Consider the following 16706-nt stretch of genomic DNA (forward strand, 5'->3'; position numbering starts at 1 on the left):
CTTAGAAAGAGACCTCTTAGGAAATATGGGGTTATTCCTAGCCTCACCCCTCCTCAGCCTTTGCCTGGAGACTAGTATAAAAAAGTAGTAGCCGTATGGTAGTGTGCAATTACTCCAGCTCTGGCTTAACTTAAATGATTTGCTTTAGCCACCAGAAGTTCACTGAGAAGTCCACAAGTAACACAGCTACCCTGAATACGAGAAAGTAAGAATGAAACTAAAAAAAATCCCTCTTCAGCCTTTTAGGGAAGTTCGGGATTTAATACCCATTGGATGAACCCGAGTGTCGTGTGTCAGTTAGCACAGCACTCTATATAAACAAACCAGTCGAATTTCCTGTATTCAGACAACTTTTTAGGACACAAAACGAACTTTTTTTAAACCACACCTCGCTTCCACGGAGATGTTTCTCTTCCTGTTGTTAAAATGAACACTCAGACCAATGTAATTCGGCATCTCCAACTGCACGATAGACCGAAATAGTGTTGCAATCGTGTATTGATCCTCTTGTAATTATAACAGTTAGCCATGGTTACTGTAGCAATCCTGTACTCTAGTTGCAGCAGCCATCAATGATGGGATGTAGAGGGGGCCATTAAACTCCCAGGAACTAGGCTGACATAATTTTCTACTCACAATAAAAGATTTTAAAAGGAAGCCTTGCTTATCGGGGGTCCATTTCTAGCACTTTATTGATTTGCTTGTATTTATAGGAAGTGAAAATAACTCCCTCTACCTGTACTACAAAGGCCTCTCAAAGACACTTCTGACTTTCAAATTTGACACAGTCAAAAGCGTCCTGGACAAGGACCGGAAAGAGGACGACACAAATGAGTTTGTCAGTGCTGTGTGCTGGAGAGCACTGCCAGATGGGGTAAGCTTTCTGCTTATTTTTCCCAATACTGCTGTGGCGTGAATGTCTTAAATGAACCTAAGATAACATCCTTGAATGTTTGGTTCCATTTTTGGTTTTTTCCTCCATTATACTCGAAAGGATTTTAGAGGTGAGTGGTGGAAAGTACACAGTAATGGTTACAAAAGTTGGGAAATTCACAAGGTCATGGAAATCTCAAAGTTTGAGTTTTAAATCTCAACAGTAGTGAGGTATTAGTACCAAAACAACCCTGTATTTAATTTCCTTTTTCATTTTCATCACATTCACCTGGGTTCACCATGTGTACTTAAATGTTGTCTCCTCTATATTCTCTCTCATACATGTGGATGGTTTAATGTAGCTGGTGCTACATTATCTTAGTTTCTATTGCAATGAACTTGCTTCCAAATATACAGAACGCTTGCTGCTCTTGTAGAGTACATGCTACACTTTCACTGAGTGTCTCTGTGACGTTAATGACTGTGCTGAAAAATATGCTGATTTTTGAGCTGGACTGTTTACAAAAGCTTTTTAAAGTGGCGTGTGAAAAGCACCTTTGTAAACTTGATTGTGGAAGTGTTTGCAGATGAGATCCTTGGTTGGGAGTGGGAAATTGCATGCTTAGGTATTTCAAATAGCTTACGGTAATTTTACTTCACTTGTGAAGAGAGTCTTTGGACTGAAAACAAACCTGAGAAATTGCAGCCTGAAAGGTAATGTTTTTGGCAAGTTAACGCCTGCTTATCTGTGTTTACAGTATGCTGGAAGTGTCCCCGCAATCATAAATAACACAAGATTATGTGAAATAAATTTGTCCAGAATCCAAATCCCCAAAACTAAAACTTTCTAGCATCATGAGAATTTGGGTCTGGAACTTTGTGTTTCTAATTTTAATGTCAAGGAAAAAAGGGGGTTTCCTTTTAATGTTAAGGATGGTATAATATTCTTTTGCTCATAAGCTAGGTTTTGAGGTGACTATGTAGATAAACGGATACCAGTCTCAAGGAGATGATAAACTATACAACTTCCAAGCCAGATCTCCACTGGTGAAAGCCTTCAAGTAACTCACTGCATCCATGAGCTTCCCTTTCTTTTCTTTGCTGCAGTGTTTCCAGTCTGCCTGTCCTCTGACTCCAGTGGAACATTTGGTTCAGACAATAGGGATGAATTGTGCCCTTTTGATTACTTCTCCGCACCACATTGTCTCGTTCTCCTCTCTCTCAATCTCTTCCACTGCTATTGTGCTTATAGTCTGAGTGGCACTTGGTTCAACAGCTTTTCAGCTGCTTACACTAGTGGTGGAGAGATACTACTATTCAGCACAACTCGAATACACAATGCTATGTAACAAATGTATGATAAAGTAACAATGAAATCAGCTCAATACAGGGTGCGCGCTCAGCAGTTATTACAATAGTGAGAGCTTACTGAGCTCTCTAGCGTTCCATCTGACATCATTCTTGAGAAGCATGTTTTCTGTCTGTCAGTCCCACGTTTCTCCCTGGGTTTTGTTTTAAATTCTTGGCTTTTTCTCCTGTGCAGCCAGAGTTCCACCTTCTGGTTTGGAAAGAGAACTGTGAAAAAGCTGCACGTGGCTAGAGCCGCAGGTTGAGTGTTCCTGCTTCAGCGTTTTACTTGTGAACGTAGTATGTCCCGGGCTTCTCCGCGTCCTCGCGAGTCTGCCAGCGGTGTGACTTGCTGTTTGCCACTTCATAGAATGGCCAGCTATCGCTGAGCGACGTGCTAGTTCTTCTGCACCACTCACTTGCCATGGTGCTGAGGTCCCTTCTCAAGCCTCGTGGTCTTGGCATATGGAGTATGATTGGGAGAGCTGATGGCATTTGGGGCAGGAAGTCATGAAATCCAGGTCACACTGGCATGGCTATCAAGAGCCAGGTTCTGTCCCCAGCTTTGCCACAGACTTTGAGACCTTGAAGGAATCAATTGCTCTCTGCTTTCCATTCACCTTTCTATGAAACTCACTCGACCTTCCTCACATTAGTGTTCAGACTTAACTTGTGTTTGTAAACTGCTTCTTTAGGTGGAGGGCAACATAGAAATACTGTGTATTAACTTTGCCTCAGGATCCCCCAGTGTAATCAAGAGTTGATTCCGTTTCTTTGTAGTGTTGTTGTGGACCAGTCTCTTATTTCAGTAGCTTGAACAATTGAGAAGAGAGAAACAAATTTACGTTCGGATGCTTTCCTCAAAATCTCTGTCTACTTCAAGGGCAAGATCTGATGTCCAAGAAAACTGAAAACCCTTCCAATAAGTTAAAATGCCCAAGGGAGCTGCTGCTGCTTCTCTGCCTTGCTTTTTAGTCAGGGTTGGCAGCTCTTGTCCTTCAGCATCTTCCAAAGGGACACCAACCTTCATGTCCTCTTTCAGCATCTCAAACCACATGTTCTGGGTCTTGCTCATGGTCTTTGTCCTGTAACTGCTAGTTCTCTCTTCCTCACTGGTCAGCATTCAGACCTTGTCATTTCTGACCTAATAGTTTACTCGGCACCTTCTTGTCACAGAGCATTCCCATCAACTCCCTCCATTTGCACCAAGTGCTAGCCATGTGATTCCAAACATCTGTACCCACTCTCCTGTCAAATGCCCACTGAAAGAAACCGAACCTGAAATGAATCATGCCCAGTCTTCTCCCAAAAAGCTTAGTGCAGTGCTGTCTGCCAAAGCACTGCCTTTAGGGCAGCAGAGTGGCCAGAAAATTGTACGTTTTAGATCGGCCCCCCCCCCCCCTTTTTTTTTTTTTTCAGCAGTGGAAGTCTTTATTAAACATACAAGAGTTAGTATGCTAATACTTTGGTCTTGTATTATGCCTTTTGGAGATATTAAACACTGTAGATTAATCAGTGAGCTAGTTCTGTGAGCACTCGTTTTGGTAAGAATCTTTGCATTTTATAGATGGGTAAATTGAGGTGCAGAGATTTTAATATCCACACTTTCTACAGTGGCTTTCAGTTGAAGTTGGGTAGGAGCTGCTGATGTTCAGCAACTCTGAAGATTGGTGGGCCACCTCCAATTAGAAGCCAGCCTTAAATTTTTATCTGCGGTGAATTGTACTGTAAATTAATGGTAGAGTCAGGGATATGCTCTAGTACTTCTGACCTCTTACCTACTCTAAATGCACACCTCTGACTTCTAAGAGGAGAAGTTTACAATGTACGTGTCTGGCCCTAAAATTTTTTCTTTAATAGAAGAAAAAAAAATACTCCTTAACACATTGGCAAAAGACTTGATGTAAAACCTCAATTTCAGTATTGCAGCTGTAAATAAATTCTGCTGTTCTATTCGCATGTAAACACCAAAGGAAAAGTAGTGAAAACACATATGGCTTTCCTATCGAGTGAAAGGAAATGAAGTGTTACTTCTAGAACAGCACCAGGCAAGCAGAAAGGTCTGTCTTAAAATGCATGTATATGAGAGAGGGTCCGTTGAAGGTCTTATCTGCCATAGACAGTTGGAATGTAGGTAGTGTACTGAGGAGAACTTACCGTATATACTCGAGTATAAGCCGAGTTTTTCAGCACAGTTTTTGTGCTGAAAAATGCCCCCCTCGGCTTATACTCGAGTCAGCATCTCGAGAACTGAGGCGGGCGGGCTCAGCGCGTCTCTGCCGCTAGCCGGGTCTAGCCCCGGAAGTCGGGGCGAAAGCTGCTCCGGTGCCCCTGGTCTGCTGGAGACCGCCTCCAGCAGACCAGGGGCACCGGGTGGGTTCCCGCGCTTCTGAGGCTTTGCCAGAGCAAAGCCTCAGAGGCGCGGGACCCCCCGCGGCTGCGGCTTCAGTCCGGGAGCCTGTGGTCTGCTGGGGACGGTCCCCAGCAGACCACAGGCACCCAGATTGAAGCGGCAGCAGCGGCGGTTCCCCACGCCTCTGAGGCTTTGCTCTGGCAAAGCCTCAGAAGCGCGGGAACCCGCCCGGTGCCCCTGGTCTGCTGGAGGCGGTCTCCAGCAGACCAGGGGCACCGGAGCAGCTTTCGCCCCGACTTCCGGGGCTAGACCCGGTATCTATCTTCATTTTTTACATTTACCAGTAGCTGCCTCATTTCCTACCCTAGGCTTATACTCGAGTCAATACTTTTCCCCAGTTTTTTGGGGTAAAATTAGGTGCCTCGGCTTATATTCGGGTCGACTTATACTCGAGTATATACGGTAGTCTCTTTTTTCTCCTGCATAATATTTCCACACCTCCTGAGAGGCAGACCCCCTTCACTCTGACCTGGCTTGTTACGTTCAGACTTGCATGAGGTGCACCTGTATCTGCCGCTCCATTACCTCTTCAATAATTCTCCTCGCTTCCACTGCAGTTGGTGTTTCTCAGAAGGAAGCTGGGAGAGCAGGTTTAACAGGGGCTGCTCTCTGGGCAGCAGGAAAGGTATTATTGCTGAACATAGAAGCAATTTGATTATGTAGATTAAGCATGGCTCACTCTATCATAATCACTGTAAAGAAGCCATTTAATTTTGTGCCTGTTTGCATGAGTGTTCATTACTGCAGATAAGCCGGTTAGCTTTGGAAAGACTTTCCAAGTAGAAATATCAGGGCTTTGCTAAGCAGCAAGAAGATGCAGATAAGAGAATATGCTAAGTAAATTAGCCTGAAGAGAAAAGACCAAAAAAAAAAGGATATTGACAATAGCATTGTATATTTTTGTTTTAAAGGAGGCCTTCCAGCTCTCCGAACTGTATACTGTATTTTGATTGAAGGGCATCTGACCTTTGCATGCAACGCTTTTACTAGATGGTAGCAACGTGGCTTTGCAGCTTTGGAGAAAGATCTTGAAGAGCTGAGATGCAGGCATGAAGAATAGGAAATGGGTTTGTGTTCCTGTCTCAGGGTTGCTCTTTAAATGAGTGCGTGTTCAGCAGTCTGGGAAGCTAACATCTAGCCACCATTGAGCCATAGGAATTGACTCTTTTCCAGTGAGCAAGGTTCATTTAGATGTTACGTGACACGAGTCTCCATATCCATCTCTCTCCCTCACCACTGCTACAGTATCTTGGGGATTTCTGGTAAGATTGTTGTCCCCATAGACGGTAAAACATGTTACTAGTTGGTGTTCCCAAGTTGTTCCAGGCCACTTCTCTATGAAATGTTAGAGAAATGGCTTCCTACTAGTCACTCTAAGATAGCAAAGGTCCATGGATTCCTTGGTTGAGTTTTTTATAAGTGTTAGGTTTTATAAACAACTCTTCAGTTAGAGTTGTATCACTCTCCTTTTTGGATTGCTGCTTCAGGAAACCACCTTTCCTTTCTTTAGTCAAAATGACAGCAGTTGACAATCCTGTTGCCATTAACAGTCATCCTATTTTAACATAGCATCTCAGACTTTAGTTCTCTAAATGTGTAATTAATAAAGTTAATTGCATGTTCTTTAAAAGCCTGTAATGATTCTGCAGTAAATCGTCCTTTACAAATGCCCATGGAAGGCGGCTATCCATTTTGTTTCTCATAGAATGAATAAATATGGTACACGCGAGCAACTAATACACGTGGGACTTTGCTAATTTACAGTCAGCAAATTGACTCCCTTTCACTGGATTTAATCTAACTCGCTCAGATTATTCCAGAAAGTGATTAATTGCGATTCTTAGCTGATAATTAATTTGAAAGAGTTATTAATGATATTAACATTCAACTTCCCTTGCTATTCTACAATAACCTGCCCTGATTTTATTGGTAGTTCTTTTAACTGTAACTGAAATTTTGGAAATCTGAAATCTTAAAGGATTTTATCTTCATTCCGCTTAGCTATGGTCTCTTGCAAACGATGGGGTTTAAAATAATATTGAAACAGCTAGCAGCTTTAATTTACAAATTAAGCCATTTTTTTTTGTGCAAAATTCTCAGATGGAGTTGTTTAGATGAGTTAAATCTTACCTAGAAAATAGTCTGAGATTTGTGAGAGGAACTCACAGTACAGTACCAGAACTGTACTGTTCTTTGACTCCTCTCTATCAGATCCTGTGTCCTGATGATCAATTCCAGCTGTAGTACTTGCAGTCCCTTTCCAAACATCTATGTAAGGGCCTCTGTGAATCCCTGCTTTATCCAAGCCTCTCCTCCTACTCACAACTGCTGAGTGAATTATCATATTCACATCTCCACATCAGCTGCTAGATGTGGGCCACATCCTCCCTGACTGAATTGACCTAGTTATCGCTGGCCTTCCTCTTGATTGATACTCCTTTCTGTTCATGTTCCTGTATATTTATACCTGCCTCTGGAATTTCCACTACATGCATCTGACGAAGTGGATCTTTGCCCATGAAAGCTTATGCTCCAATAAATCTGTTAGTTTATAAAGTGCCACAGGACTTCTTGTTGCTTATGCACTCCTCAGAAGTCAAGCCTCCATTTTATCCTGACACTGCTGGTCACGCCTATCCATGCACTCGGCTCTTTTGCTGCACTGCTTTCTAGATCTTGCATCCCCTTTGCACAGCCCGCAGAAGACTGATGTTTGGCTCCCTATTCACTTGTCGGGTTCAAATACATAATTAACAGTTTGTCAGGGTGTGGCAATCTGAGAATCATTGCTCAGAAAAATGAGGTAGGCTTGAATGTGCTGAGTCCCTCTGCCTTTGCCTAGAATTTCTTCAGATGTTTTGCTTTCTTGTGGCGTTTGCCTGCTTTGGAGTTTAGATATGCTGAGAAGCTGACTTGCCAGCACCCCGGCTTCCAGCTCTTTGCTGCACATTTTTTTTTCTCCCCGGCCACACTAGGTTCTTTCTAATTGTGTTTAAAAGCCTAACAGCTTTTCATCCTTTCACTCAAGCAGATTCCTCTACTTATTGCTTAGCGCCTTGCAGCAAGATATTGTCACTGCATTTTATTGTGTTCCAGTCTTTTTTCCTCCTGCCTCTTAAAGGAGCTATGCAAATCTTGTCAATCGCATTTTCTTAAGCAGGGAATGTTCATTCTTTACTTTTTTAATCTAACCCCAAAAAACAAGGACACTGGAGACTTGTATGGCTTGTAAAGTTCTTAGGTTGGAAATGTAATTGTATGTATAACATTTCCACACACCTGTTGCTGAAAGGGTGTAATTTTGTGCATAAAGTAATTCCATGAGGCATGTTCTTGTTTTCGGGGGAACTCAGTGAAGTGTGTGTATTTGCATATAATGCATGTTAAATTTGTACAATGCAGATATCCTTTTAGATGTTCGTTCTTGGATTCTTTTTATGTAAAAAGCAGAGAATTAAGCAAAGAAAATATCCTGCTGAACGTAGCAACTCTTTACTCCTCATTACTGCCCCAGGAGTCCAACTGTTGAGAGCTGTAGCTATGTGAGAATATCATACTCTATTATTAGTGCTTCAGTCGCTATCTTGAAATTTCAGTGTTTTGACACTTCACTCCTTCTGCAAGACCCTCTAGATAATGTAATTATGCACATTACAGGATTTAGAAGAATTTTATTTTTCATCTCTTTTATGAAGGAAAAAAAAATCTCCAGTGATTCTCTCCCCCCCCCCCCCCCCGGCATATATTCTCTCCCCAGGCTCTCAAATCTCTTAAAGTTCCTCCTAGAAAGATGCTACTTACTAACATGAGTAGGTCTCCGAGCAGTCAGATTCCCCTACACTGCTGTGCAGTGCATGCAGGGGGGTGGGTGTCAGGAAACCATTTGTTTCAGACTTTCCTTTTCATTTGAGGCTAGCCATAGGACTACTAACATTGGCCCCTCTTCCCCATTTCCAATGCAATTGGAGAAACTGGATTGCCCCATTAGTGTGGTTTCAAGCTGGTTTAAGACTTGCTAATTGACATGCTAATGCATCACTGTTTAATCCTTCCTTTCCTAGATTCAGATTAAGGGTTCTTATATTCCTGTGTCAATTGGGTCACCACAATGATGCTATTATTCAGCACTAAAAGGCCTTTTCTTCTCCTCCCCCCACCTCACCGCAGGAATCATGGAATCCTAGAGCTGGAAGAGACCTCAGAAGGTCATGAAGTCCAGCCCCCTGCTCTAGGCAGGACCAATCCCAACTAAATCAACCCGGCCAGGGCTTTGTCAAGCCGTGACTTAAACACCTCTACGGATGGAGACTCCACTTCTTCCCTGGGTAACCCATTCCAGTGCTTCACCACCCTCCTAGTGAAATAGTTTTTCCAAATATCCAACCTGGACCTCTCCCACCACAACTTGAGACCATTGCTCCTTGCTCTGCCATCTGTCACTACTTTGAACTGCCTCTCTCCATCCTCTTTGGAACCTCCCTTCAGGAAGTTGAAGGCTGCTATCAAATCCCCCCTCACTCGTCACTTCTGCAGACTAAACAGACCCAACTCACTCAGCCTCTCCTCATAAGTCATATGCTCCAGCCCCCTAATCATTTTGGTTGCCCTCCGCTGGACCCTCTCCAGTGCGTCCACATCCCTTTTTGTAGTGGGGGGCCCAGAACTGGGCCGAATAAAGGGGAATAACGACTTCTCTGGATCTGCTGCCAATGCTCCTTTTAATGCAACCTAATATGCCATTAGCCTTCTTGGCTACAAGGGCACAATGTTGACTCATATCCAGCTTCTCATCCACTGTAACCCCCAGGTCCTTTTCTACAGAACTACTACTTAGCTGGTTGGTCCCAGCCAGTAACAATACTTGGGATTCTTCCATCCCAAGTGCAGAACTCTGCACTTGTCCTTGTTGAACCTCATCAGATTTCTTGTGGCCCAATCCTCCAATTCGGCTAAGTCACTCTGGATCCTATCTCTGCCCTCAAGCATATCTCTCTCTCCCCCTAGCTTAGTGTCATCTACAAACCTGCTGAGGGTGCAATCCATCCCTTCATCCAGGTCATTAATAAAGATATTGAACAAAACCGGTCCTAAAACCGAATCTTGGGGCACTCCGCTAGAAACCGGCCACCATCTTGATATCAAGCCGTTGATCACTACCCGCTGGGCCCGTCCTTCTAGCCATCTTACAGTCCATTTATCCAATCCACATTCCCTTAACTTACTGGACTCTGAACCCACTCTAGTTTGGATTTGAAAATAGTCTTATCAAGGAAATGGGTCGTGGTTTTTCCTCTGGGGCTCCAAGTCTCTACTTACAAACTTCATCTAAAGTCTTTTTTTTCCCCCCTCTGCCTCAAAAGAGATGGGGCTAGGGTATTTTTCAGTGTGACCTTTAAAAATTGCCTAGGGATCTTTTTGAGAATTGAAAGGAGATATTAAAGCTGCAGATTTTTCTTGACTGGAGACAACACTTACACCAGCAGACTACTTAGCTGTAATTTATCAGAGGTGCATGTCCAGCAGTCCTAACAATTAGACGGTAGAGAGGCTTTTTTATCAGTCGTCTGTTTTCTAATCTTTAATGAACAGCATAGTGGTAGAAATCAGAAAACTGTTGACATTACATTTTCTGCCATTGATCCCACTGGCAGAGTCCCAGCGGTTGTGAATTATGTTTTACAGCTCATGGAAACAAGGGTCTGAGGGTTCTGTTATTTCCTGCTCTTGGGATGTGTGAACTTGCGCACAAGAAGAATCTTATCGTTACAATATTATGATTGGGGAGGGACACTGAAAGCCCTCTGCAGCTCTTGTTGAAGTTGAGAATAGAAATTTCTCCTCTACTGGATTTCCGATCTTTTAATAAGTAGCAATTAAACAAAGAGTGTGGTTAAAGCCTGGTCTCTTTTGTGGTTTAATCCTAACCTTTATCTTATAATAGTGAAAGCACAAAAGTCAGGAAATTCAGAGATGCAACACACTCTCTCTTTAATTCCCCATTGCATTACAAGTCATGATACAGTAATTCCTCATTTAACACGTGCCTGCTTAACACGTTTTCGTGATAGTACTTTTTGGGGGAAACGTTTTTTGAATTACACAACTGTCCCCGGAATCACATGATTTCCCCAGCTTGCCCATCGCTGGTGACTGTGCGGGGCTTCCCCCACCTCCCTGCAAAGAGGCGGAGGATTCACTGCTCGCTGCACCGTTCCCCAGCTACCCTCCCTCCCCCTCGCCAGATGCACTGCGGGTCCTGGCAGACCCATCACAAGAGGCATACTCCCAACCCAATCCCCCTCCTCTCTCCTTCCCTTCACCCGAGCCAAACACCTCCCCTCTCTGCTGTAACCCAGTCCCCTTTCTCCCCCAACCTTATGTTCCGGTCCCAACAGACACCATGCTTGAAATGCAACCTCCACCTTTTCCATTATTTTCAATGGGAAAATTGACCCCGCATAACATGTTTTCACTTAACACGATCATTTTCTGAAACATATTTATAGTGTTAAATGAGGAATTACTGTATACCAATTTAGTTGGTATGGCCTTTTCCATAAAACGACTTGCAAACTTTTTATGTTTATTAATATTGGAACTTGCATGACACATTTACAGTAGAATCCAGGACCAAAATTAAGCTGAGCCCTCTTGTATAAGGCACGGTACAAACTTGGAAACGTGCACAGTCTCGGTCCCATATTTTCGCTTTAGATAGTTGTCAATTTCATCCCATGAGAATTTCCACAAGGCTCCTGCTTCCAGAGGGTTGAGATGATAGATGTAGATGTAGATATATTTTCAGATTTTTAATAGTTTAATATCTTAATTATAAAGGCATTGTAAGGTTTGCGTTTCAGGTAAACATCCAGAAATTCGGATACTTGTCAGAGCCGCCAAAGATTCCTTCCCTCTGTGCCCCAGACTTTCCAGAACCATTTCCTTTTTCGTCGGTTGAGAGATGTTATCCTCTCCCCCAGCAGCCTTCAGGCAACCTCCTCCCATACCATTTATGAAAGGAGCCCACTGGCATCCCTCGTGGAAATGGAGCATGCTTGCTATCTTTTCCAGTCCTTAAGTCACCTGCTTGGGGTGTGGTCCCCCTTTCTGTGTCGCCATCTCTTCCTCCTAGAGTCTGAGATGGAAGGGAAGAACAGTGCAGCTCTGTATGAGGCTATATAGGTACTCTGCCTTTTCTCTCTGCCTCGACGCCCTGAGTCTCATGCTCCAGTAAAGGGAAAATTTGTGGTCGAGTCAAGATAAATGTAGGCAGCCTCTAATCTGCGTGCTTCTTGTGTCACTCGTTCCTTTTTAAGTAGCTGAGCTCAGGGCTCTGCTTGGGACTGTTGCCCATGGGCCAGGGATTAGAAATTCTGGGCAGTCCTGGAAAGCTCTGGGACACTTGAAAAATATGGTTGTCATCTTTTATTAAAGAAATTGTCACAGACAAGGGAGTAAATGTCATCTCCCTGAGGCTTTCCAAAAGACGGAAAGTCAAAGGGGTGAGTCAGGATTATAGAAGCAGCAGAAGACAGTCCGGAAAACGTGTGGAGACAGGAAGCTGATGGTGAATCAGCAAGAGCGGGGCGAAGTGACACAGTCCCTGAGACAGACTGAAAGAAGAGGTCAGTTTTGAACTGTGCTCTGAATTGACTGTGGAATGGATGCCCTGGAAGTGTAATGGCCCTGAAATCCTTTCGGCGAGAACTTGAATTAACCAGTAAATGTGTGTGCGCTCATCAGGTACCAGGGAAACGTTTTAGTTCCCAATGACATTTTTGGCAACCTCTAAAACCATTAGCAGGAAGTGAGTAGTTGATCTTGCCTCTCACCTACCATGGCACAGACCTTTTCCATTTGGAGCTAGAGTTTTGATGCCAGACCACGGGAACGCCAGTTTCTTGCAATCACAGCCTACACTCCTTAAATCAGCACCTCTTAGCAATTAAACTTTTATTAAGAGAGAGAATCTGTGGGATGAATTAATCAGCGCATGCACAGTATGCCTGTAATCCCTCACCTTGAAGTTTTATAAAGCTGGACTAGATGGTTTTTTCCTAAAAGCAGTTGGCGTTTGGTCTAATGCCGGTGCTGACAGTTCTGAAAAGCCCATCCGTGAGGGAGAACAATGCATACCAGGTGTTTGCCCGGTTCTTCTGTCAGAGCAAGGCAGCTGCTATTGCAAGCTATGTTATCTTAGCACAAGTTTCCCTCCAGCTCGCGAGAAATTCTCACCAGCTGATTTCCACGACACGTCAGAATAAATGGAAATAGAGGAATATTCTTTCAGAGGACTTGCTAGTAGTGTAACTTGGCGGCTATTTGAATCTGATTGATTTGGACACTTGATGTAGTCCTGGAAGGGATGTGTTAGTGGGCACGTTGCCTGGTACAATGCAGACTGAAACCCACGAGATTTTTCACATGGTTCTACGACTTTATTACGTGGATTTTGCCCCTTTATATGCACAGGTATGTGTGAACTACACATGAATAAATAGGGAGTGTTCTAGGTTACTCCAAACTAAGAAGGCTCTTGTAAAGTGTGTAGTTGACTGGGATTTTTCAGAAGTCCATTATAAAGCTTCTCTTGAGTTGTCTGGGAGCAGAATTAGGCCCACACTGAAGAATTTTGAAAACCCCATTCTCTTTTCTTTGAATATTATTTTTGCTAGAAGATTTACTGGGCATTGCTCAAGCCCTTACTTGAATTAATTTTAGGGGTTCTTTTTTTAGAAAATGAGAATCATTGCTCTGGAGTGGGGCCGGGGATGGGGGGGTTCAGTATGCAGGCTGTCCTGGGAAGAGAGGACCACCCCAGTCCTTTCTCACTGTGGCAGTGTGAGGTGAGATGGAAAGGATCCCTCCATAGCTTCTGCAGCCCCTGCAGGCCCAGCCAGTGGAGAGGTTCATGTCCCCTGGTGGGGGGCCATAGACGGACCACCTGTCCCCTGGCAGCAGCACCTCCGGGTTGGGTGCCATGGCTGTGGGGGAGACACCTCCTTTTCTGGCTCTAGCATGGAGCAGATGCAGCTGGGGGTAGGGGAGAGGTGCCCTCTCACAAGGCTGCCACCACTGTGGGGAAAGCGCAGCCTCCCCACTCCCACAGGCCCAGAACAGAGCTGCTGCAGTAGCTCTGTGCTGGGGCTGGTGAGCAAAGGTGGCATTCTGCACACTCACCCTGAGCCCGCCCTGAACCCTCTCATCGTTCGCTCAGTTACGTCAGTTTTGATTCGGTGATTCTCGCTTCTCTTGGGTTGCATGAGAATGGTCCTAGTCCGGGCATATCCTGTTTTCCAGGCACAACCAAGCCCTTGCATTGCTTTAAGCTCTGATAAGAGGAAGCTGTGTACCCAGTTTGGTGCTGTTCAGGAGGAGTTCTTGACTAGACAAACTCACTCCCAGATACAGTAGCCAGGTTTGTTTTCTTCCTTCCTTCCTCTTAACAAGTAACATTGCCAATGCAACAGCAGCTGCGTTACACGGAATTAACTTACTGCAGGTTTCTAAAGCTGGTGTGTGTTCCGATTGTATATATTTACCTGTCACAGATGATACAGGATGACAGGTGTGTGAGTGTCAGAATTGTTCAGAAATTGCATCAACTTTGGCCATGCTCTTAATTAAATCCTGCCATTGTAATGAGTTCACATTCGGTAATGTTCAAATGCGGTGGAAAAAAGAACTCATTTTTTTCCCCCTTCCAGCGTTCAGTTTTAAGATTTTGATCAGACAGTTTCACCTCTGGGTGAAATGGAAGCAGCGATGCAGAACAAGTCATGCACCCAGCTTTAGAACAACAAAAGCTTTTGTTTATGTAGGCCTCTGTAATGTATCCATCACCTGAGTATCAGAGCCCCTGTACTGTAGGTTCCTCCTGTGCTATGTATTAAAATGGATTAGAGCCCAATAGCTTCAGGTCAGTCTAATGTCAATCAAGTTGCCGAGCCGTAAGCAATAATAAAACCTTGATGCGAAGCTGCATGTTGAACAGTGCGCTCAGGCAGATCTGATGAACAATTCCCCTTGCTTAGTTTTGGGTCCTTTATTTGATGTCTTTGAAGATGCCAGGTGTTCGTTCCTCATTGAGGTTTACCGTGATCATCTGCTGCTGCTTTTCTCCTGCTGCCCTCCGTGTGCTAGGCACTGTACCTACAGAGTAAAAGATGGATCTTGCCTTGGAGGACACGGGGGTGGGTGGGTCTTCATTGAAAGTTCTTGTACAGAACAAGCTGTGTAGCCAAACACGAGAAATCTGGAAAAAGAACCACGTTAATAGCTGCTTTGAGGAATGAGTTACAAATATCTAGCACAGCAGGGAATCGTATTTAAAAATAATAAAACCAAACCAAGCCAGATTATATTAATAAAATAATATGGTCCCTATTAACAAACATGCCTAATTGCTTCAACCCCGATGTTAATAGCAGCTAACGCAGGATCCAGCTGCCCTCTTTCAAGGTGTTTGGATTGTACAATTTGGAAGAATATTTTATAAGCCAGGAACAGGCAGGCTACTTTCGTTTGTTTTATTGCAGATCAGCATCACTTTATCCCAAGCTCTTGTTCTGGATTGCTGAACGCGGACTGGAGCAAACAATTTGCTGCATTGCCAGGGATTCAGCACGCTGAGGGTGTTTAAATTCACTTCAGTGTGTCCAAAGTGAATATTAAGTTAAAGGGACAAGCGTAGTCGACAGTCTGAGGAGCTGGCGGAGGAGACATTGGCATTGTTTCCACTTACTCGTAATAATTAGATACACTGGAAGGCAGGGAGCGAGCGGGAGGAAGGACTGGTTTGCAGCCATAAAAACTCGTTTGGCCTGCAGTCTGTGTGGAGAGCATATAATCCAATTCACAGGAAGGAAGTGACTGTCCCTCCCGGTGGGCACTTCAGATAGAAGCTTAGCATTGTCCTCCAAACTGACTCTGGTATTGCTTTTCCACTGCTCCTGGGTTGGTGAGCTTGATGGTCTGTGACCAAACTACCTGTTGCTGCTGAAAGACTTGCTGTGCAGCCGTCTGCCCTGGCTGAGTTAGCAATCGCCTCATGTCCAGTGTACGAAGAGCGCTTGTTGAAAGTGTTCAATCATTTCGCAGTGAAAGATTTTTTTTTTTCCTTCGGAATTAGAAGGGAGTGGTGCTTCCGTTTTCAGAACTTGTGTGTTGGTTTGAGCGTACCAAGAGACAGGTCTGTTGTCACAAGCAGTACTAAAACCAGGGAGAGGTGATCTGAAAGGAAAAGCAGCATCTTTGCATTAAAAGAAGAGCTTGGGTTTATTTTTCAGGGTATTTGTTGCTTTCATTAATGCAGAATTGGTTGCCGTAGAGGAAATTGCCTCCTCTGTGAGTTTGTTACAAAGCAAGTATTCTGTGTGCGGTTGGAGGACCTGTGAAAATGTAATGCAACACACCGGTCAGCCTTTACTAGCAGCCTGTTCCGAAACTAACATGTTTTACATGCAACCATGCACACGCTGAAATGGATCCTTTTTTGCTCTGAGACTTTTCCCTTCTGCCTCTCAAGCCATAGCATATAGTTAACCAATGTGCAGCTGTCCACATTATGTTGGCTTCGCTGATGCTTGCTTATTTATAAGTGCTTGTAACAGTAAAATAAGCCTGTAAATCTTTTGTTGTGCTTTTAAAAAACATTGTAGGATGAATGCACATTTGTGGATAGTGATGCATAATTCATTGGCCAGCACTGTAAAAGGCCCTCTCAGACTGTTCCAGGCACGGACTTCGGTGCTAACCTTCATCACTTTTGCCTTTCTGATCCTGGGCCTACAGCAGCTCAGTCTGACCTATTCCAGTAGCAGCCAGTCACGGTCTCTTGAGAAGATGTCGACAGTACAAACTTAAGTCAGCCTCCAGCTGTCACAGTAATTAAGTCAGTTATACATGTCTACACCCCAATCAATGCAGAGAGCTCTGGGTTTTGGGACAGGCTTGCAGTGCCTCATGGGACCAAAATATTCTCGCCGGGGTGACCGAGAACATGACTTCAACATCCCATGACACAGTTTTTCCCTTCTCTGATTTCATCTGCAGTCTGCACGCTGGCCGTCTA

At 44.1% G+C, this 16706-nt stretch overlaps 1 protein-coding gene across 2 annotated transcripts in view; it reads left to right on the plus strand.

The window, feature by feature from the left end:
* COP1 (COP1 E3 ubiquitin ligase) overlaps window positions 1-16706 on the plus strand; it is a 146132-nt gene that overhangs the window by 107014 nt on the left and 22412 nt on the right. For both annotated transcript variants that reach the window (XM_075936898.2, XM_075936899.2), the window contains exon 18: window positions 714-874. In XM_075936898.2, the coding sequence (XP_075793013.1) occupies window positions 714-874 (161 nt within the window). The remainder of the gene's footprint in view (window positions 1-713; window positions 875-16706) is intronic.

Source organism: Pelodiscus sinensis, chromosome 9 (assembly GCF_052426305.1).
Source record: "Pelodiscus sinensis isolate ZL-2025 chromosome 9, ASM5242630v1, whole genome shotgun sequence".
In the NCBI taxonomy this organism is placed as follows: Eukaryota; Metazoa; Chordata; order Testudines; family Trionychidae; genus Pelodiscus; species Pelodiscus sinensis.